General features: G+C 36.3%; 2 protein-coding genes across 6 annotated transcripts in view; one reads left to right on the top strand and one right to left on the bottom strand.

The window, feature by feature from the left end:
• HNRNPD (heterogeneous nuclear ribonucleoprotein D) overlaps nt 1-8320 on the top strand; it is a 27327-nt gene extending 19007 nt beyond the window's left edge. Inside the window, exon 7 of one of the 4 annotated variants that reach the window (XM_079920966.1) lies at nt 1-8320. This exon is cut by the window's left edge and continues 1975 nt beyond it. The gene's annotated coding sequence lies outside the window, so the exon portion shown is untranslated. The other 3 variants (XM_079920964.1, XM_079920965.1, XM_079920963.1) reach the window with 3 other exon arrangements.
• A 439-nt stretch (nt 8321-8759) lies between these two features.
• The window catches only part of LOC307185721 (uncharacterized protein), a 31704-nt gene continuing 16077 nt past the window's right edge, over nt 8760-24386 (bottom strand). For both annotated transcript variants that reach the window (XM_079920149.1, XM_079920150.1), the window contains exons 5-6: nt 23403-23561; nt 8760-9329 (exon numbers count right to left, since the gene is read on the bottom strand). In XM_079920149.1, the coding sequence (XP_079776275.1) occupies nt 9192-9329; nt 23403-23561 (297 nt within the window). In that variant the 3' untranslated portion in view covers nt 8760-9191. The remainder of the gene's footprint in view (nt 9330-23402; nt 23562-24386) is intronic.

Here is a 24386-nt window from a genome sequence, read left to right as displayed (position 1 = left end):
TTTTAATTTTAGGGGGTGGTTTATTCCTACTTACGACTTTCTATAAAAGTTACGCTTGCACACAGAGTTAGGGAAAAACAGTTCTTAACCTTGATTTTTATACTATTTGTTTCCATATATTTGATGTCACATTTGAAGTGCTATTCCTAGATCCATTTCAGGTGTTATTTCTTGATCTAGATGAATATTTTTCTGTGTACTGGGCTGTAATTTACTTTCAGACTTGCACAGAATTGAAAAACTCTCCCTTTATACAAATCCATTTATCAGCTTCATGTTTTTCTTAGTTATTTTATATTTCAGTCTGAACTCCTTGCCCTTCAGAATTGTTGAATAACTTGAGTTGGGGCCTTGCCGTCATTGTGGGGCGTTGCCTTGTGCCTGTCTCCTTAGGTCCTTTATTTCTTGAATCCCAGGGCTTGCTTTTGTATAGCCCATCTTCCTGCTTCTGAGGCCTTCCCATCTATAAAGGTCTGTTCCATCCTCGTAACTGAATAACTAGTTTGGCTCAATAGAGAATTCAAGGTTTAGTGAAGAGATTTGATGCTGTTTGATTTTTCATCATTCATGTGAAATGCTTAGGGTTTTACCACTATCAGTGTTCTCCAATTTCATGACTATCTTGGGTTTGTTTCATCCATTGTGCTGAGCTTTCAGTGGGTCCTGTCATTGTGTAAACATGCTCTTCAATCCTGGGAAATGTTACTGGAGCTGATCTTTCCTCGTGTCCTTCACCACCCCAGTCTTTCCTCCAGAATTGTTTTTTGGGTGTGAGCCCTGCGCATCTGGTTTTCCTGTTTTCCATTGCAGGCTGTTATCCTTTGAGCGATTTTTACAACTTAATCTTTCAACTTTTTTTAAGGTTTTTAATTTCAGTCATCTAATATCTAAGACCTCTTTCTCCAACCTGTGTTATAAGTAGTAACCTGTTCTTAACATGGGTGTGTATTATCTTTTATTCAAGTCTAAAGTTAACATAACTTTCAGAGTTTGTTTCCCCAAGATGCTTTTCTTTCCTGTTGCTTTGGCCTTTGCCTATAATCTTCCTCAAATGTTTGGTGATCCTTGTCTCATATATAGGAGTGCAGCATTTTTAAAGCAGCTTGGGTGTTGTGAATTTGTGGGGCTGAGGGATGGGTATTTGTCAACCATGGGGTTCACTACTGGGTGATCGGGCTGTGTCATTTTATTGAGGAACCTCTTGATACATTCTTTTTTTCCTTCCTTGAGCTGATCAGGTTCATCAGAGAAGTCTTTTTCTACTCTGCTGCCTGGAGGGTAAAATACCTGGCTGCCAGTGTTCTGAGATCCCAGTGAGGGGAGAAACCTGAGGGATCTGAACAAGTAAACTACTTGAACTCCTTTATTTTCATCATTGTATGCCTATTGAGTCCGAAGACCACCCTCTTACCTGCTTCAGACAAGTTTCTGCCAGGATGGAAGAGTTCAGCTGTCCAGCAGTACAGAGGGCATCTGGAGGTTTAACTGCTTGTCAAACAGACTTTCAACCAATCCTCTTTAGTCCCTTTTACCTCTGTTTACAGAGATACCTGGGCTGCCGTTTGCTAATAAGCCTTTGGGGGTTCTGTGGTACTATCTGAAATATCCTCACTGCTGACAGAATATTAAGTTTTCTTGTCTCCTTAGTCAATTGCCATTTATTCAGAGGTTTGCAGCTTCCAAAATTTTGTAGTTTCCTCTCCCGTTTTCTTTTTTTTTTTTTTGGCTGCATGGCTTGTGGGATCTTAGTTCCCAGTCCAGGGATTGAACCTGCGCCCATGGCAATGAAAGCGCAGAGTCTAAAACCACTGGACCGCCAGGGAATTCCCTCCCATTTTCTTTGACCTTATATATTTTTTATGTTGCCCTCCCCCTTTTTAAGTAATGGGTTTTAGTAGGATTTCAGAAGACCAGAAGTGGTATTGTTTACTTTTAGCACCCTTTTTGTGTGTGATAATGACAGATTTGGGGAGACAAAATGTTAGTAGTTCAGTACCCTTCTAAAATTTGGCCAGCAAAGTAGAAGTTTACAAGTAGTTTGCTAGTTTATTATAGAACAAATCTCATTTACCTGTTGGACAGTGTTAGGAAGCTTTGATTTCAGTTCTCATCAGTTTTGTAGACCCTGTTAGAGCTACCAACCCCCGTTTCTAGGTCTGTTGGCCTAAGTCAAATTTTGTTACCTTTTGGTTTACTAGATGTTTGCTACCAGGTGAGTTAGTTAATCTCTCTTCCTGGGGTTCTGGGTTTCCTCTTACTCCTTTTTTAACCTTCAAATATGTATTGTAAGGTTGCAGGTCTTATTACCACATTACTCTTTCCACATTGGGGTGGCAATTACTTCACTATTCTTTGTTGTATACAAGTTAGAATATAGTGTGTGGACACCTGTCCAGGTGCCATTCATGCTGAGATAGTTTTGAAAGGTAGTCTCAATAACATTAGGATCTGATTATTAGGTCTTTGTATTCTATACATTTATGTGCTTTGTTTTACTGCTTGGGAAAGTTCTTTGAAGTTGTCTTGTGCTTCAAAAGTACTTTATGGCCTTGAGGTATTGGGAATTTTAAAACAAGGACTGATCCCACTGTCCATCACAGTATTTGTGTTGGTCCTGAAATGTATAATGAGTTTATTTGGTTTGGAGTCAGCTTAACCTGAAATGTAAAAATCTAGATCCATGCATAATGGATGCACATCTCAATAAAGTAAATTTCTTTGGATGCAGTTCACTTAATAGTGCAATTTATCAGTGTACTAATACTTAAGGATGACGCCAGACTTCATGAAGACTGTTACTACCTACTTTTGAAAAGTTGAGAAGAATGCATACTTTTTCCTTTCTTCACTACTGGCTATAATTAGGAGTCTAGTCTGAAATTTTGCATGTTTAACATGGTTCTAGCAAGATCCAGTTGTGTAAATTGGTGGGTTGGGCTGTATATTGCTGTCAATTGCCTATAATCTGGAAAGTTGGGGGAGTGTTGATTATAATCTCGTTGGTATTTCAAAGAGACCTGCAGGCTATTTATATCAGAATCAGTATTGTTTGGAGGTGTTCCCTGGGATTCTGTATTTCACACACACCAAGTGATCTTCCCTACACTGAAGTTGTAAGGACTGTTGTTTTAAGGTGGTTAGAGTTAAGCTTGCTGTGTTTCATAAGGATTTTTTGTCTTTCTGTTTTTACTTTTATCTCGTGTAAAGACAAATAAAGGTGCATGTTTCATAAAACTTATACCACTCAAGCATTTTAATCACGGACCCTAAGTCTAGCTTGAAAAAAACCATAGAGACTTAGCATTCTAATGAGTGTAAGAGAGGACAGGGAGCAGTAGTGTGCCATGCTGGGGAAAGGAGGTGGTGAGGGTAGGTGGTTGGGATTAAACTCTTTAGAGGCAGTACATTCCCCTGTCGCCTGCATATTGCCCCCTTTGGTTTGTCACTGACTTCATTCGTTCCATTATTATTAATTGGTAATCAGCAACTCTGTTTGAAACTGACTTTTTCTGTTGTCTTGAGTTGGGCTAGTTATATATTGCCCTGTTGTCCATAAGCATCTTTTAGATTCTCATGCAGGAGATAATTCCAACAGCTTCCCTTTATAAGTGACTATAGTATAGTAGCTTTGGGTAAGACTGCAGGATCCAAGGGAATATGTAATTTAGGAAGACAGAGCAGAATGCTCTGCTAAATGTTTATTTTCTCCAGTAAGCTCTGTAGAGGTGGATAATTTGGGGGGACAGAAAGGTGCTTAAAGGGCATGGAAAAAGGACTTGACAAAATTATTTTACTACTTAAAAAGGGTGAGATACTTTGTAGGAATGAAATCCTAAGTAAGAGCAAGGTGTTCCTTGTTTCAGCAGTCCAAATCAGTTATTTTAGTTGTCATGGGAGGAATTCTTTAAAGTCTTCAGAGAAAGTACAGATAGGTCCTCATTTATTAAACATTGATATTAGGGTTATCGGATTCTATTTTGAGAAACTTACCTAAGTTGCTCGGTGTTGGGAGAGTTTATTTCAAGGTTAGTTGATACACATTTTATTTGTGTAGGCTATATTCTGTTTGTATTTTAGAATTTGAAAGCAAGGTTACTTTCCTGCCTTTTTGAAATTTTTCTTGAAAATATTGGAAGACACTTAACAGTTGTATTATGCCAGTACCTAAATGTGACATTTAACATGTCATGGAAAGCTATGCTTTGAATAAATACTTGAGAAAAGGAATTATATAATTGCCCCTTTGTTGTATGGATGGCCTTGGGTTACACAGGGCTTTATCACATTTTTAGAGAACATTTGCCAATCTCAGACTGATGGAAGTGGAACCCTTTTAAAATAAATTGGAAGATGGCTATATAATTATTGCAGTGTAGTTAAAGAGATTGGCTAAGGCAATAAAGAAAATTTCAAAATACTCAGAAATTTGTTGTAAATTGCTTCTACAATAATTGATAAAGCATGCTACAACTAATTATATGTATTAAGACCTATCAGCATGTCTTTTTTTAGAACCTGGTTGACTTGATTCTAAACCAACATAATGTTCTCTGTACCATTTGACATTTTCAAGACATATTCTCCCTAATCAGATTTTGTTGGAACCAAGTGTTTCCAGTTCTAGAAGCCTACTTCTAGAATCTTCATGTGAAGTTTATAGTGGGCTTTAATGGGGTTTTGATTTGCACTAAACTTTCTTTTCTGAAAGATTATGTTTAAATTATAATGTAGTGCTTTTGTCTTAAAATTAAACTCTTAACAGCAGTCATGCATTTTTTGCACTGTCTTTTTTTTTTTTTTTTTTTTAAGGTTTCCTCTCTTGGAAGAATTTCCTGAAATAATGTAGGTCTTGTTTTCTTATTTGGGAAGGTAAGGCAACTACTGTCATGTTTAAAATGACAATGTTAAATGACGGCATTCTTTTTAAAGTTAGTGATGCATAATTGGTTAAACAGTATTACAGGTTGAGATTTTGATGGAAGAAAAAAGCAATTTCCAATTTTCTCCAGAATATTCATGAGAAAGGATACCAAGAGTAGGAATATTTTATATGGGGATGTTCAGTCTTTAGCCTCTACTGGGCTTGCTGTCAAATTGTGAAACCACTAAAAGGGCTGGGAATGCATTTACTCTCTATGCAGACAAATTTTTCAAAAAATGGCAAATCGAATTAGATGTGTACAATAGCAATAATGTTAACCAAGGTACTCATATTCAACGTAAATACAGAAAAAACCTAACAGTATCATTTCATTATTACATTTCCTACGTTCCTTTGAGAACTCTTTAAGGAATGTGGGTCACTCAGTGCTGGCCTGCCAAGAGAGAGGGTTCCATCATGGTGGGTCATGGTGTGGTGCTGAGCAGGGGCTTCCCCTCAAATGACCTGTTTTCCTGTAACCAGCTTGTGATTCGTCTAAAAATCAGGCCGGAACTAAATAATGAATTCTGTTCTAGCTTCTGCGAAGACTGTAATGAGATAACGAATTTTCAAAACAAGTTAAAATAATTCTTGCAGATTTATTAGAATGTGTGGGACATTCTATTTTGTAGATATTTTAAAAATTCTTGTTTAGTATGTTGAATGGAATAGATATTTCAAGTGAATGGTTCAGAGGTCCCACTCCGTCATTTGTCCTGTGATGTTGGGCAAATAAAATTGAACTTCTCCAACAAGCGTCAGTTTTTCCAACTGTAAAATTAGATGTTCTTTAGGGATGAACATTAAATGATAGGTATGTGAAAAGTGCTTTGATGTTAGTCATTCTCAGCTTCATACACTGAATGGGGTTTAAACTTTGAGGCGCCATTCCAACCTTAAGCAGAACCTTCAGGTTTGGAGCCCAGACAGCCTACACTGTCTTATTAGGATCCCCAGGTGATTCTGATGCTGAGCGTTGAAAACCAAAGCTCCGTATTTATTGCTGTGATCATGTTTAAGAGCTATGGAAATCATGCATATGAAAAAGTATCAAATGTTAATGTCTCTCTGTATGTGCTAGGCAGTCCAAATACAAAAAAGGCTTGAGGGGAGTAGACACATAGTTGTCTACCATGATGGGGATGAGTGCCCTTTTTGAAGCTTGCCTGGGCACCTGCAGGGACTCCCTACTTTTGTTTCTGTCACTCTTCTGGGCTTCCCTGCTGTGAGTCTTCAGGAGATTTCATGTGGAAGCTCTGTGATTTTGGTGAGTAATTTGGGAAAAGGAGATAAGCAGAAGAGAGGAGTCACAGTAGACTAAGGTCTAGATCACAGACCTAGATCACATAGCTGTGATCCCCTTTATAGACACAGGAGATAAGGTCCAGTAAGCAGTTTTGTGGGGAAAGAAGGAAGAATATATACGAGTTTTAGGATTTAATATTTGAGGTGTTTGCACGTTATCCAAGTGGATGTCTCCAGTAGAGAAAATGGTTTGGAATTCAGAAGGAAGGTTATTGCTGGAGAAGGCAATGCCATGGGAGTGAATAAAAGCACCCTGGAGAGTGCGGAAAATGAAGAGAACTGAAGGCTGAGCTCTGCTGCAGTCCATCTGAGTGAATGAATGAATGCACGACTGAACTCCCAAGGTCTAGTCCACTTTCTCCACCCACACAGCAAGCAGTGTCTCCATTTGTTCATCTTTTTTCCTCTTACTATGTTAGCCCAGTGGACTCTGGCAAGTGACCTAACTTGTGCTTCAGTTTTCTTATCTGTAAAATGGAAATAATAATAGTACCCATCTCAGGGTTGTTGTGAGAATTAAATAAAAATAAAGTACTTCAACAGCTACTGGCATATCAGTGCTCAGTAACAACATTAACTGGATTGCCTTTACCAATTGAGATAAATTTGATTTCTAATAAGGTCCAATTCCCATCCCACTTATAAGTGCAAATCTTCCTCAGTGACTGGAGCCAGTGTTGATCATTATCTTTCTTGTATTTTTTCCCTGCCACACAATGCATCACTTAGTAGATGTTATTTTAACGTGTTTATGATCTTTGTTGGTCTTACCTCCTCAACTGGAATGTAAGCTTCCCGTAGGATCGGAACCATTTCTTACACTTCTACATACAGCCGTTAATTTCTCAAATGTCTGTTATCTCTATCAATGTGGTAACTTAGAATAAATCCTAATGATTTAGGACTGTTTTGGTGCAGAGGAGCAACTCAACAATATTTGAATGCATAAATGAAAAATCTAAGATTGTCTTAATATCTGTTTCTTTCTACTCAGGTACATTCTGCTAGGTGTTGCACAAATAGCAGGGAAACACTTTACTAAATGAGTACTTTGCTTACTTCTTCCTAGCAGCTTTCAACAGTTCATAAAAATAGAAGTCATCTGGAAAACTCTTAAACTCTGTTTAAGACTGCCTAGGAAAACAGGTATTACATGGGACGTGCTGCCTGGAACCAGGGTGATAGCCTGTGCTTTAAACGCGCTGCAAGTGGAGGGAGGTTGCAAAGGCATTTTTTTTATTTTTTAGGCTTCTGGGTCTTGGCATCCTAAAATGTAAAATTGGGGGTGGTGTGGTGGCTAGATTAGGTGTTAAATTTGATGTCTTCTAGCAATAAATATGCTAGTATTCACTGGCAATCAGGATACAAATACATTGTTTTGTACATAATTATAAATTACAGAAATTTTATAGGGCTACAAAAGTAATGGCAGCAAAATGCATGACAATATCCTCACAGTATTCCTTCAGATTCCTATCTCTACCCCCCCCCACCACCAAAACAACCTACTAACCTGGTCCAAAGCAAAATAGTACTGATGTGTGTTGTCTGGCCCACAATTAATTTAAGGGGTCAGATAATATACTCTGAGTTAAACGTGGGTTTCGTGGCTATATACCTCAGTCAGTACTTGAATCAGTAAAATCTCAGCTTTCTAGCTGTGTGATCTTGAACATGCCATTTAACTTTGCTCTTTTCTGATATGCAAAATAAAGATAATAATGTGAACTAACATTAACATAGCACTTATGTGCCAGCCAGTTTTATGTGCTTTACATTATACTAACAATAGTTTTTACCTCTTCATGTCATTGTAAAATTTAATGAGACACCTCTCCCCCAAAGCACTTAGTACATATGTCAGACTATATTTCTTTTCCTGGGTATAAATTACAGAAACTCCAAAAGTTTCTAACATTTAAAATGCTTTAAAAAATATTTTGTGAATAGAAAGGTGATATTGTGTTGGAGGAATTGGGACCTACTTAAAATGCTGATATTTGATCATTATCAGAATTAAAATGAGTTCTCTAGTAGTCAGGAACCCCTGTTCTAATCTTTTTATTCTTCCCCATGGATCACTATGATTTTTATGATTTTTAAAACGTACTTTAGACCTCAACATCCCAGTTAGGAAATAGAATTCATAAAACCTTGTAACCAACTGCGAAGTGAAGTTGAATGTTTTGGGTTTTAGAAATCTTAGTGATTCAAGGTTATTGGATGAAGTGTATCAGTTAAAAAGAGAATAAAGCTGTTAGGGTGGTAAAATAGAAAACATGACCTGTAATTTATTAGAGAAATGATAGTTTCCTAATTTTTTAATCTTTACCCAAAGAAATGCCTAGTATAAAACACAATGGTTTGAATTTTCATTTCACATGAAAGAATATGTAGAAGAGGTGAATGTGTATCTGGACTGTACTCATGTAAGAATTCTTCTAAGGGAATTTTAAGGTCATTTCTGAGTAAGGAGTAAGATAATGGGGATTTAATCAATGCCATAAATGCAGTCATCTTTCCTATTAAGTAATAGTTAACACTTAAATAGCATTTTCTATGTGGTAGACAACAACTCTATGCGATATTATTATTATTAGCTCCATTTTAAAGATGAGGAGACAGGGTCAAAGGTTAACCAACTTGTCCAAAGTCATCTATATGGTATGTGGCAGAGTGGAGAGTTGAAGCTTGGCAGTCTGATTTCAGGGCATGTGCTTGTAATATTAACAAAGAGAAGAGTAGTGGAGCAGTGGTAAAAAAAAAACAAAAAAAAACAAATGGGATTACAGAAATGGGAGAGGTACAAAGACGAGTCAAGGAACACTAAAGGGACAAGGAAATACTTCCAACCCCCTTTTCCTCCATTCCTCCTACCACTAGAGAAGGCTTTTGTAGTTGCTGGTTGTAGAACTCTAATTACATATAACAATTTATTGGTACCTGCTGGGGATGGGGAGAAGGGTCAAGTTGGTATTACATTTGTACTTAAAAGAATGATGATGATTGAAAGGAGAATGGCCATGGTGATGACTATAATCTTTTTGAAGTGTTTCCACCATATCCTCCCAAGAATCTTTCTTGTTTTTGGGGATTCTTTGGCCTGAAATGAAAATAAACACAAATTTAATGTTTTCTTTCCATTTCTGGATTAATGTGCACACTACAATACTTATTAGAACGATTTAGAAGAACAGATTTAATTTGGGTTTGACCAATCACAAAAAGTCTCAATAAGTCTGAGCAGCTGTTATAAAATGATGCACCAAGATTCTTTATTGTGTTCAGCTATACTTCTATTGGCTTTATTAATTTTGTGACCTTGAATAAGTTACTAACTCTCTGAACTGGTTTCCTCATCTTAACATCATGATTTTACTTAAATTCCACTATCCCCTACAACCCTATTTAAAATTGCTACCCCATCTCCATTCCAGAAGCCCTCTTCTTCTTCAATGCATTATTTTTCTCCAAAGTACTTATCTAACAATATGTACATTTTACTTACTTGTTGTTTGTTGAGAACGTAAGTTCTATGAAGGCAGGGATTTTTTGTCTGTTTCATTCACTGCTATATTCCCAACAGCGAACAACATAGAGCAGGTGTTCAATTATAATAGTATTTGTTGAAAAAATGAATGACTAAATCTATTAAATGAGGATAGTAGTATCTGCCACATAGTAGCCCAGATTGTGAGGATTAACTGAGGTAGTGAATATAGTATATCGAGACTGGATATAAGAATAAATTATGCCATTATTATAATTAATATTTTGATGAATAATGAGATGGACTTCGTTAAGTACGATATAAAAAGTTTCATATCTTAATTAACCTAAACAAAATAGCTCACTTTTATTAAATTTTATTAAGATTATTGAAAGAATCCAAGGAGCAGTGGAGAGAAATGAAACACGGTCACATGAAATTGTAAAATCCTTCCCCCCATCCCCTGAAGTAAGCTTTATTGTTTTCATTTGGTCTACTCCTTTTTATTTTTAAAATATATGTAACTGCTTTTCCTATAGCGTGATACAAATAAATTGCTTGATGCTTACATGGATTTCTGCTATCTGCCACCTGGATGAGTAAAATTCTAACATATTTCAGTTATCTTTCTTCGTGCAACAGATCTGCTTTTTTACTCTCAGTATATATGGTGATTTTCCAAGAACAAAATCAAGGTATGTACATGATTACAGTGCATGCTATAAATGGCATGAGTCCTGGTATGCCACTCAGATGGTCTCATGACTAGTGTATGACAAGTTATGGGAGCCCCAGGTTTATATATCCAAGATGCTGGTGGTTATTCTCAAGGATCTGGTGTATGGAAGCTACTGACTATATATACTTTCCAAGATGTTATAATTTATTGAATGCTTAAAATGCAGGTACTATAGGACATGCATTATATGTATTTTTGCATAATAGTATGCAATACTTATAATAACCCTAGGTGAATATTCCTGTTTTATAGTGTTGAAGAAAATGAGGCTCAGAATGGTTTAAGTTGCTTGCCTCAGAGTAAGTGGTGGAGCTGGAATTCAAATCTAGAATTGCATGACTATACTGCCTCGTGTAGAAACAGTGAATTAAGGTATAAATGGACTTTATATCTTTCTCTTAGACTATTTATTCTCTTTTATTAATGTAGCGTGTATATATAGTTTGAAAAGTCAGAATTCTATAAGGCTTATGAGTAAAAACTGCATTTTCCCCCTGCTCCTCTTCACCCTGATCCTATTTTTCAGAGGTAATCACTTTCAGCTCTTTTTCGTGTGTTTTGTTAATTGCTGTATCTCTATTTCCTGGAACAGTGGTTCTCTCCTGGGGATAATTTTGCCCTCCAGAGGACGTTTGGCGATATCAGGAGACATTTTGGACTGTCATGACTGTAGGGGTGCTACTGGGCATCTAATGGATAGAAGCCAGGAATGCTGTTGAATATCCTACAATGCATAGGATAGTCCAGAGTGTGCCACGGCTGAGAAACCCTGACCTAAAACAGTGTCTGACATGTAGTGGGTGCTCAGTAAATACTTGTTGAATGCACCTCATTTAGCTGTTTATTTTTTCCTGCTGTTTGTTTTCCTCTGTATTGCTAGAAACTATATATATATTTTTTTAATTTTTTCCTTGCGGCACGCAGGCCTCTCACTGTTGTGGCCTCTCCCGCCGCGGAGCACAGGCTCCGGACGCGCAGGCCCAGCGGCCATGGCCCACGGACCCAGCCGCTCCGCGGCATTTGGGATCTTCCCGATCCGGGGCACGAACCCGCGTCCCCTGCATCGGCAGGCGGACTCCCAACCACTGCGCCACCAGGGAAGCCCCATATATATATATATTTTTCTTGATTTTTCCTGTTTCCAACTATAGAAAAGGGGATATAACTCCTACCATACCTCCAAACCCCCCTTCCCCAAACACTACCTTTCCTATTCTTTGTGTTTAATTAAAGCTTTGTAACTATTCCCTGAGACATGGAGCATATTTGACTACATTGACTTTAGTGTATAGCTTTTTGGTTTCTCTAGAGCTAATAATAGGTAGATAGTTAAAATGTTTTCATTTATTAGTTTTTAATCTACCAACCAGTAATTCATTCCCAAACTTTCCAGAGGAGCTGGAAAATATCCTTCCTTTGATGGCTCCTCTGTTGGATCCTTCTGCTTTATCTTGAAGTTCCTCACAGAGCCTTTTGATCTACTCCAGTGTGGTTTGGTTGGGGTCTAGGTTTGCTATACCTATAGCTTTAATCTTCAGATCTTTCTGCACCAGTATCCTGGGAATGCCCTTCTCTTGTGCTGGGCCTTTTGTTTTTTCAGTCTCATTTCGTTCCCTTTCTTGATTTATTTCCTTCTGTTGGTGAAAAATTTCTGCTGAAAACTTCTTAGGAAGGGTGAGTGGGAGATATGTTTCTGAGAATTTACATGCCTAGAAATGTCTTGATTCTACCCTTGGTAATTTGGGTATAGAAGTCTAATGTGGAAATCATTTTCCTTCAGAATTTTAAAAGCATTCCTTCATTTTTGTTTAGCACCCGTATATTGCTTTTGCAAAATCTGTTATTCTAATCGCCAAGTCTTTGTTTTTTCTCTCTCTCTAAAAACCTTCAGAATCTTCTCTTCCTTTTTAACGTTCTATACTTTCGAGATTACATGCCCTGCTATGATCCTCTTTTGTTGTTCATTGAATCTGTGAATTCATGTTATTTAGTTCTAGGATTTTTTCTTGTATTAATCTGATTTTCTCCCCTCTGATTCCTTCATTTTCTTTTTCTGAAAATCCTGTTATTCATATGTTGGATCTCTTACACTGATTCTCTGTCTTTTCTCTCTCTTTTTGCTCTGCTCTCTGAGAGAATATCTCAACTTTATATTACAATCATTCTATTTAATTAAATTTTACTGTTGTTTTAACTTCCAAAAGATCTTTATGTTCTATGAATAAGCTTTTACATAGCTTTCCATTCTTGTTTCAGGGTTGTACAATATTGTCTTCTATTATTTCTCCGAAGACATTAGAGAGGTTTTTTTTTTAAAAATAAATTTATTTATTTATTTTTGGCTGCATTGGGTCTCTAGTTGTGGTGGGTGGGAGCTACTCTTTGTTGCGGTGGCTTCTCTTGTTGCGGAGCACGGGCTCTAGGCACACGGGCTCAGTAGTTGTGGCTTGCAGGCTCTAGAGCTCAGGCTCAGTAGTTGTGGCGCATGGGCTTAGTTGCTCCGCGGCATGTGGGATCTTCCCGGACCAGCAGCTTTTACTGCTCTAATGAGGCTCGAACTTGTGTCCCCTGCATTGGCAGGCAGATTCTTAACCACTGCATCACCAGGGAAGCCCTGTTTGCTTTTTTTAAGTGAAGTATAATTTACAATATTGTGTTAGTTTCAGGTGTACAGCACAGTGATTCAGATATACATACATATGTATATGTGTGTGTATATATATGTATATGTGTGTGTGTATATATATATATATATATATAATATATATATATATATATATACACACACACACACACACACACATATATATTCCTTTTCATATTCTTTTCCCTTATAGGTTATTACAAAATATTGAGTATAGTTCCCTGTGCTATACAGTAGGTCCTTACTGATTATCTATTTTATACATAGTAGTGTGTTCATGTTAACCCCAAACTTCTAATTTATCCTTCCCCCCGGAGAGACTTTTTTTTAAATGAAGCTTTCTTTTGCTTCTGCATTATCTGTTTTGTCTGAGTTCCTTTTTTCTGTTTACTTTGATTTTTTTTTTATTATAGAGATTTTTCTCAACTATCTCATGATCTAAAATGATGATTGGAAACTCCATATGAGTGAGTGAGGGCTATCATTTGGTGGGCTTCACTATAGGATAATCTGGTATGAACCTGACTATTTCATTGGGGGAATGCCTCAATATCTGTAGGTCAGTATCTGTAGGTCTTTTTTCCTTGGCCTCGTGAGTTTTCTTAGGGAGGACTTCTCTAATCTCCTGCCTGGGTGAAGCTGACTGGGAGAGAGGTTGGGGAATGGTCACCCTATTCAGGATGCAGATTTTTACTTAGTCCACCTAATTTTAATATGATGGTCACTCTGGCCTTAACTGCACCTGGTAAATGAGTTTAGAATCTCTTAGGTCTTTTGTCTTTAGATAATACAATTTATTATCCTTTGTCAGGGGTAAGGAGAGGAAACTGTGGCTGTAAAAAGTCGGGAAGGGGCTCTACAGGTAAAATGTTCCTTTTAAACACATTATACCCAATCTCTTCTTTCTAGACCCATACTGCTTTTAGAAGTACCATGTGTCTCCTTTTAGAAGTACGATGTGTGTCCAATTTATGATCCTTTCCAAGGTTCTATGACCTGGATCATTTGGCATCTTAATATCTTCTGCTATAAGCTTGTTTTTCGAACTTTTACTGCTCTAATGAGGCTATTAAGTACTCAGAACCCATTTTCCTAGCTTCCAAAATTTTGAAATTTCTTTTCTCTTGTTCTTTTTCTAAAATATCCTAGTGGTTTATACATTAAAATCTCTAATTGTTGTTTTTACCTATCATTTTATTGGAGTTTTGAGAGGATACCAAAATAAATGTATATGTTTAATCTGCAAGTTAAAATCCATGACCCATATTTATCTGTAGGCAGACTGACAGAAAGCTTATTGGCCTACTTTTTGTTAAAAAGCCAAATCTGCTGTTTAAGAATAGTTGGGTCTTTTACAAAAAGATCAAGAGAGAGAAAATTAATTTAGTTAGGCAAAAATAGAGGGTTTAGTGAGAATGATTATGTGATATCTGTGTGAAAATAATCTGAGAACAATTGTAAAATATTTCAGTTAAATTTCATCTTTATTTTTTTTTCCATTATTTTATTTTATTTTTTTGGCTGCATTGCGCATGGCATGTGGGATCTTAGTTTCTGGACCAGGAATCAAACCGGCAGCCCCTGCAGTGGAAGTGGGGAGTCTTAACCACTGAATCACCAGGGAAGTCCCAAATTTAATCTTTTATTGAGCTGCTTCTACTCAACTGGCTTCAAAGAGGAAGTCATTTTTCCCCATGTAATCATGAAAATACAATATATACATAAAAGTGGGATTTGTTTGGAAGGAAAGGCAGTAAAGTGAAAAAAAATCTCAATTTTTTTGCTATAACTTTCTGGGATTTAGATGTTGCCTCTTTTCTGATAAGAAAGAAACATGATATAATCTAATAAAGTAATAGATCCAGTGATATAGTGGATTATGTAACCCTATAACCCTGCCACTATTACTACTCAGAAATGCTAGATAAAATATAAGAAGCAAACTTTTAAATGCATAACTGATATTGGAAGAAAGTAAGAGTAAGGCCAAGTGCAGGAACCTAGGAAAGCAGTGAGAAGTTGCACTGATGGTGCAGCTCCTCTGGATTTGGGAAGGTGATGATGTTGGCCTCTGCCATGCAGGCAGGGCTTAGGATTTAGTGCTCACAGTGGGCTCACGTGAGGAAAGCAATGAAACTACTCAATTTCCATCCTTCCTGTTAACTAGGCTCAGAGCTTTGGAGTCTTCCTTGACTCTCTCTCACCTCATGGCCAATCTGTCAGCAACTCTAATTCGCTCCACCTTCAAAATATATCCAGAATCCAACCACTTCTCATCACCTATATTGCAGTCAATATTCATTTAGTGTTACCTACACCTTTACCACTATCTATATAGTTCCTTTAGAATTTCCTTTAGTGATAAACTTCCAGATATGATAAAGACAGCCAGCTATCCACTGAAGACTTTGAGTTCCCCTTCCATAATGTAGAGTTGTTGCTGGCAAGAGACTGTCCAATCACAGATCACATTTCTCAGGCCCTTCACCCCACCCCTTGCTGTGTCCTCTCTCTACCCCATGTACCTATGCAAAGCTAAAAGACTAATTCCTACCAATAGATTGTGAGTAGAAATGATGGGTGTCACTTTTGGGCTGAACTGGCTCAAAGCAAATGTGCTTCTTCCATTCCCTGTTTAACCAGCTGCCACCTGAAATTGAAAGATTCTGAGGGGCCATAGGCAATGACAGAGTCACAAAATGGAAAAAACTTGGGTTTCTGGATTACCCTGTGGAAGTCTGCTCACTGAAAGCCTGCCTTATACTGTTATACAACCGAGAAATTAACCTCTGTTGAGTTAAAACACTGAAAACTTGAGGTATGTTGGTATAGCTAATGTTTCTCTAATAGTGAAATTGTAGTAGGATGAGATGTTGTTATTATCAATACAGAACTCTAAAACATGTAGCACTGGCTTAGCCATCAGGTGGTAGGCACAGAAGAAACTGATATTAGAGTCTGGAAAGATAAAGACCAATGCTCTTCAGGGTAAAATATTTGCTAAAACTATTGCCTGTGATAATTTGGAAGGCAGGCAAAATACTACTGAGTCTGTCCTTTTAGAAGAAAAGGTTGGAAAATAGAAAGGTAGTGTGAGTTCTTGTTACTGGCTACATTTAGCAAGGCAGCAACTGGCTGGTTTGCAAGAAGAAGTGAAAAGGAATAGAGAGACTGCAGAAATGTGGAACATTGGATGAACTGATGGTTTGGGGGCCCAAATAATAAGACATTAGATTAAAAAGGCCTTTTAATGACAGATGCCCATTAAGATTCTACCCTTCCTCAATTACAACCCCCGCCAAACCTATTAAAAATGGACAAATGACTTGAAATGCAAGTCAAAGTAAGATACCACTTCACACCGGTAGGATGGCTTTAATAAAAAAAAAAAAAAGGAAAAATAACAAGTGTTGAAGAGGATGTGGAGAAATTGGAACCCTCTTACATTACTGGTGGGAAGGTAAAATGGTTCAACCACAGTGGAAAATAGTTTGGAAATTCCTCAAAAAGTTAAAATAGAATTACCATATAATCCAGCAATTCCATTCCTATGTACATACATAAAAGAATTGAAAACAACTATTCAAACAAAAACTTGTACACAAATGTTCATAGCAGCATTATTCACAGTAGCCAAAAGGCAGAAACAACACAGATGTCCATCATTTGATGAATGGATAAACAAGTTGTAAATCTATACAATGGAATATTATTCAGCCAAAAAGGAATTAAGTACTGATACATGCTACAACATGGATGACCCTCGAAAACATCATGCTAAGTGAAAGAAGCCAGACACAAAAGATAACAGATTGTATAATTTCATTTATATGAAATACTCAGAATTGGTAAATCCATAGAGACAGAAAGTAGGTTATTGGTTGTTAGGGGCTGGGGAGTAATTGCTTAATGGGCATGAAGTTTATTTTTGGGGTGATAAAATGTTTTGGAACTAGATGGAGGTGGTGGGTACACAACATCGTGAATGTACCAGTTGCCACTGAATTGTATACTTTAAAATGTTAATTTTTTGTTATGTGAATTTTACCTCAATTACAAAAAGATTGTGCCCTGCATTAGAGATCAGATTAAGGGTATAAGCTTCCTATCCAACCAAGCCTAATGGCCTCAAGGTAGTTGCCTTTAACTTGAGAGGGAGGCATGAACAAGGAAGCAAAGAAAATACATATTGGAAAGGATAAAAAAAATCCAGTCATTTTTCATATATGATGGCATTTCTATGTAGAAAATGCAGATAAGTCCACAAACAAACAATATTACCATAACAGAGTTCAGCAAGACTTGGGATACAAAATCAGTATGCAAAAATTGACTGCGTTCCTATTAACCAAAAATTTTTTGAAAATGTAGTTTAAAAAATATCACATACAATAGCAACAAAAACAGTAAGATATCAAGAAATAAATCTCAGAAAAGTTGTACAAGACCCTTAGGGGAAAAATTATAAAACTCTACTGAAAGATTTTGAAAGAGACTTAGAAAAATGAAGAAACATAGCATGTTCAGAGAAGGGAAAACAGTATTTTAAAGGTGTCAGTTCTCCCCATATTAATGTAATTCCAACTAATATCCCAACAATTTGTGTGTGTGTGTGTGTAACTTGAGATGTAGAATCTAAAATTCCCCAAAAGAGAAAGAAGCAAGCCTTGCCAACATAATTTCCAAAAAAGAGAAAGTAGACGAACTTGCCCTGTAAGATATTAAGACTTCTCATAAAACCACAGTAACTAAAATGGTGTAGTACCAGCCCAAGGAAATAGAAATAGATCAGAAGAATATAATACATACGAATCAAAAGAACGAAAATTGTTTACATATGAAAACATTATATGTGGCAAGGCTGGCATTACAAACCAAATGGGAAAGTCTGAGCTATTTAATAAATGGTCATTTGGGCAACTGGTTATTTATACAGAAAATAATAGAATTTGATTCCTACCTCATATTTTATGCAAAAATAAAACTCCAGATGTTTTAAAGGTTCATGTTTAAGAAGCAGAAATAAAAACTTTTAGGAGACAATATAAGAGTATCTTTATAACCTGGCGAAAGGAAGGCATTCTTAAGACACAGAAAGCATAAAGGACAGGACTGATACATTTGCCTACATGAAAGTTAAAGACATCTGTCCTGATAAATGGATAAAGAAGAAGTGGTACATATATACAATGGAATACTACTCAGCCATAAGAAATGAAATAATGCCATCTGCAGCAACATGGATGCAGCTAGAGATTATCATACTAAGTAAGTCAGAAAGAGGAAGACAAATACCATATGATATCATTATATATGGAATCTAAAATATGACACAAATGAACCAGTCTATGAAACAGACTCACGGGCATAGAGAAAAGACCGGTGGTTGCCAAGGGGGAGGGAGTTGGGAAGGGATGGATTGGAGGATGGGGTTAGCAGATGTAAGCTCTTATATATAGAATGGATAAACAACAAGGTCCTACTGTACAGCACAGAGAACTATATTCAATATCCTATGATAAACCATAATGGAAAAGAATATAAAAAAAGAATGTATATATAGTTATATATGTATAACTGAATCACTTTGCTGTATAGCAGAAATTAACAGAACAGTGTAAATCAACTACACTTCAATAAAAAAAATAGTAAAGAGAAAAGACTTCTGTCCTAAAAAAGACACTATACACAAAGTTAAAATCAATCCACATACTGGGAGAACATATTTACACTTTCTACAACTAAGTATTAGGATGAAGAATTATATACTCATTCATTATTCTAATAGTTATAAAATTAGTATTTTATATATATATACTAAATTATTAAAAAAGATAAGCACCCCATTAGCAAAATGGGCAAAGGATATCAACAGGCCACTCACAGAAGAAACGCTAATGGTTAATAAACAAAAATTGCTCTCTGTCATCCCAAATTAGGGAAATGCAAATCAAGACAATAGTTACTTTCTTTCCCCTACCAGATTGTTAAAAGTTATAATCTAATAATCTCAGGTTTTGGAAAGACAGTGTGGAGCGACGGGGCCTCTCATACAGCGCCGATGGGAGTATAAACTGGCACGACACTTTGGAAAGCAATTTTGAAACATTTGGCTAATTCAAAGGTGCACATATTTTAAGATCCAGCAATTCCATTTCTATGTATATATTATAGAACAGTGGGTCAAAAATGGGATCTAGCATCCCAGGGGGTTGTAAAAGATGACCCACTGGAGAGCAGGAAAATAATACTAGAACCATATCTATTTGTTCATTTTAATCTAAAAAACAAGAAGGAAATGAAAATATTTAAAATTTAACATATGGATAGGCACTGACATTTTCCCTAGGTATGATGTAAAATGGTAAATCATGAAAGTTAAGATGTTTTGAGGGTAGAGGGGAAATTCCACAGTGATGCAGAGTTCGCCACTGCGGACCCCTTTGTCCACTCTCTTGTAGTGTATTGCAATACCTACAATTTATATGGGTAAGTGAATTATGGGTAATACATGGGTAATATTATTTAGTTTTAACTAAGCTAAAGTAGACATGTGGGTTAATTATACTAACAAGGCAAAGATAAACAACAAGAAAATGACAAAGAGGATATATCTCTGCTTCTAGTTTGAACACTACCTGCCATATTTAGAGACTTAAAAAATAGTCACTTGTAATCAAATCTGACTTTTAATCACACTATCATTAAAATACATTATTAAAATTTTTCTTAGACAGTTTTAATTTTCTTAAGAAAAATTATTTAATATTTTATTTCATCTTTGTCTCATTCTTTTAATTTCTATTAGTATGTTTTAATATATAACATTACTATCGAAGAATATATATAATTTATATATATTTAAATGCATTCTCAAGAATATTTTATGAATAAGTATGCATGATCAAAAAACTCTATAGACCATTGTCTTAGAAACATTTTGTAAATGTGTACTAAAAGACATGTACAAGGGTGTTCAGTGCAGTGTTGTTCATAATAAAGAAGTTGGAATCTACGTTAATATTTATTAAAAGGGGAAAGGATAAGTATTTCTGTATTTCTTAAAATAGTAATGATATGCTGTCAGTAGCTAAATTGATAAATTAGAGCTAAGTGTATCAAAATGAATACATTTCAAAAACATGATGTTGATCTAAAAACTCAGGTTGCAGAATGATAGGTTCATTATAATGTCATAAATACAAAGTTTAAAAATGCAAACCAATACTACAGATACATATATAGCTACACATATATAGCAGAGGAATCAAAACATGCATACAAATGATTCAAATCAAATTCACGATAGCGGTTCTTCTGGTGAGGGAGTGGAATGGGCTTGGGAAAGGTACACAGGGGACTTTAATTTTATGTATAATTTTATTTCTTTAAGAAACAAAGGCCCAAACCAAATGTGGCAAAATATTAAGTCCAGATAAAGCTGGCTGATGATTACAAGGGTATTAGATATATTATTCTCAAAACTTTTTCATAGGGACTTCCCTGGTGGTCCAGTGGTTAAGAATCCGTCTTGCAATGTACAGGACGCTGGTTCAATCCCTGGTCTGGGAACTAAGATCCCACATGCCCCAGGGCAACTAAGCCCGCGCCACGGTTACTGAGCCTGCTTGCTCTGGAGCCCGTGCGCCCGTGCACCGCAGCAAAGAGCCTGCACGCCACAACAAAAGATCCTGTGTGCGCAACTAAGACCCAAGGCAGCTAATAAATAAATGAATATTAAAAAAAAACCTTTTTCACATACTTGAAATAAATGTTGAATGAGGTAAGGAATTTTCTGACTAATTTCAAAATGCGTTGTAAAAATGTAGATACTATCAGTTATCCACTGTTTGGCTGTTATGCTTTATCCGTCTATTATGACACTTAACACATACTTTATATTGCAGTTAGGTTTATACAAATATGTCTCCTGCAGTAGATTAAACTGTGGCAAGTATCTTATTCCATTCTTTTATCCCTGAAGATGACAAGCATAATATCCTGTATATAACAGGCCCCCAAAGAATGTTTATTAATGAACAATGAATGAATCTAAATGGCTTGGACAGTTTTATCTGAACTCTTGTGTTGTAACTCTCATAAAGACAACAACTGCAATGCTAGACAATGATTTACTTTATTAATTCTTCTTTGTAGATTATACAAACTGATGTGACATCTTTTTCCTGCTATAAAAACAATGTAGAGGATTGCTTTGTTTAAGTAAGTAGTGTTTGATTTAACTAACATTGAGTGCTTGTTTGCTGGGGTTGTGGCTATCATATTCATCCTTATTATTCTTAGTGCCTATTATAGAGCCTGGTAGACAGTAGATCTTCAAAAGATATTTGTTTAATTGATCAATAAATACAAGGTGCAGGGATGGCATAGATGAGACAGGCATAAACTCAGTCTGGGCAATGGATGAGGAGATGATTCTTGAGTTGGGTTTTGATGGATGAGTAGAAGTTTTCCAGGGGAAGGAAAAAGAGGGAACAGTATGCATAAAGGTGTGAAATAATGCAACAGGTATTTTGGAGAACTACAAATAGTCTGATTTTTTTGAGATTTATAAACTACAAGACATGACCTCTGGGTGATATGACTGGCAGTATAATCAGAAGAAAGCTCATTAAGTTAGGGAGGTTGGACTCTACCCTGCTTGGACAAAGGGGCACCACTAGAGGGTTTCAAAAAGGCTACAGATAACGCTCATACTTGCATTTTAAAAGAATACTCTAGTGTCGGTATGGAGGATGACTGGAGCAGAGTAGAACCAAAAATAGGGAGAACAATTAAATCTGGGAATTACCATAGTCAGACGAGATAATTGATCTTGGAGTGAGACAGTGAGTGGCATTGGGATGGGCAGAAGGTGTGTTTAAAAGAGATTTAGCTATCTGTGGAATACTATTTAGCAATGATAAGGAATAACATATTAACACACAACAACATGAATATAAAAAACATTATATTAAGTAAAAGAAGTCAAACACAAAAGACTGTATTGTATGATTCTATTCATATGACGTTGTAGAAAAGACAACACTATAGTGACAGAAAGCAGATTAGTGGTTGGTTGGGGTCAGGGTTGGGGAAGAGTAAACTACAAAGGAGGGCAGATTTTAGGATGGAAGAGCTAGTCCGCAACTTGATTGTGGTCACACAATTGTACACAATTACAATTTGTCAAACTCCACACTTAAACTGGATGAATATATGTGAATAATACCTTGGTAAATTGTTTTGAAAGGTGAAAAAAATGAGGCTTAGAACAAAAAAGATTTAGGAGGTTGAATCAATAGAACTTGATGAGTAAAAAGTAGTGTGTATACTTTGCTTTATATGGTGGCTGTGTTTGTAGAAAAGATCTGTAAAAATAAAATTTAAAATGCTCAAAGCGGGGTAATTCCCTGGCAGTCCAGTGGTTAGGACTCCGAGCTTCCACTGCAGGAGGCACAGGTTTGATCCCTGGTTGGGGAACTAAGATCCCACAAGTCGCGAGATGTGGCCAAAAAAAATGCTCAAAAGGAACTAGTGAACACTTGGTGATTGTTTTAAAACTATTTTCTAATAGAGAATTTCAGACACATACAAAAGTTGACAGGATGGTATAATGAACCCCTGTATACTCAGCAACCAGATTTAACCATTGTCAAGTTATGGCCAATTTTGTTTAATTTATACACCATTCTACTCCCCCACTCAAACTATTTTGAAGCAAATCTCAGATGTTACAAAATTTCATCCGTCAACATTTTAGTATGTATCGCTAATAAGTAATGACTCTTTTAAAAACATAACCACAATGCCATTATCACACCTAAAAATTAGTTATATTCCTTAACCTCATCTAATATCCAGCTAGAGTTCAAATATCTATTTGTCTCATGAAGTTGTAAATTTTCACTTTATAGTTTGTTTGAATCAAAATCCAAATAAGGATCACACATTGCAATTGATATACCTTCTAAGTCCTTTTACTGGTAAGTTTCCCTCTCCTTTTTTTCCCTTGCAATTTATTTGTTGACTAACCTGTGTGTTTCTTAATGTAAGAAACCCTTCTGTTACACAAATAACCACTTTCTACTTTAATGGGCTTTAAAATTTGGATTGTTTTATAATTATTCTTTTAATATTTTAGTTGCACTTCAATAATTTTTGATAAAGCCATCATTTGGTGACATAGGATTATCTCACCAAGTGTCCCAGTATGTTTTTGCTTTTGGCAGTTTGTCTCAAGGGCAATGATCCTATGACTTAGAGCACTGTTTGGGTATTAAGACAGCCATGTAACACTCACAGTTGTTTGCAGATCATCTGTTCTGTCAGTGAAGATATTCAATCTTTCTTCTCTTTCCAAAATTTTATCGATATTTTGGGTCATAACATATTTTACATCAGTTACTTGACTCTTCAGTGCGGATATCAAGCTGTCCTCTTGATTTTTATTGTATTTCATCTATACAGAAGTGAAATATAATATACATTTTATTTTCTATAAATGAAATCTATTGTAATATGTTGTACAAATTAGAACAAAGGTGTCAAAGGCTCATCTCACTTGTATTTCAGCATAAGGAATCAACTAAGCCTCAAACTGTCCTACCTGAATCATGCAGAAAAAATGGGGGGTGGCAGGAGAGGGTATATATCAATGTATTCAATCAGCAGTGGATTTTTAAAGAATTTAAATTGTGTATTTATTTGAATAGACTTTTTAAAAGAGCAGTAGGTTCATGGTAAAATTGAGTGGAAATTACAGAGTTCCTGCATGCTCCTTACCCCCCATACACGCACGGCCGCCCTCACTATCACCATCCTGTGCTTGAGTGGTCCATTTGTCACAATGGATGACCCTATGTTGATGCATCATTATCATCCAAAGTCCATAGTTTCCATTAGGGTTCACTGTTAATATTGTACATTCAGTGGATTTTGACAAACGTCTAATGACATGTTTTTGTCATTACAGTATCATACAGAACAGTTTCACTGCCCTTAAAATCCTCTGTGCTCCACCTATTCATACTTCTTTTTCCCTGAGCCCTCGCAAAAACTGGTCTTTTTACTGTCTCCGTAGTTTTGTCTTTTCCAGAATACCATATAGTTAGAGTCATACAGTATGCAGTGTTTTCAGATTGGCTTCTTTCACTTAGCAATATGCATGTAAGTTTCCTCCATGTCTGTTCATGGTTTAATAGCTCATTTCTTTTTAGTGCTGAATAATAGTCCATTGTTTGGATGTACTGTAGTTTATCCATCCACCTATGGAAAGACATCTTGA

The sequence above is a fragment of the Stenella coeruleoalba genome, assembly GCF_951394435.1.
Source record: "Stenella coeruleoalba genome assembly, chromosome: 4".
NCBI lineage: Eukaryota > Metazoa > Chordata > Mammalia > Artiodactyla > Delphinidae > Stenella > Stenella coeruleoalba.
Note: the sequence above shows the minus strand (reverse complement) of the source record. Positions and strands in the feature narration are given on the sequence as shown.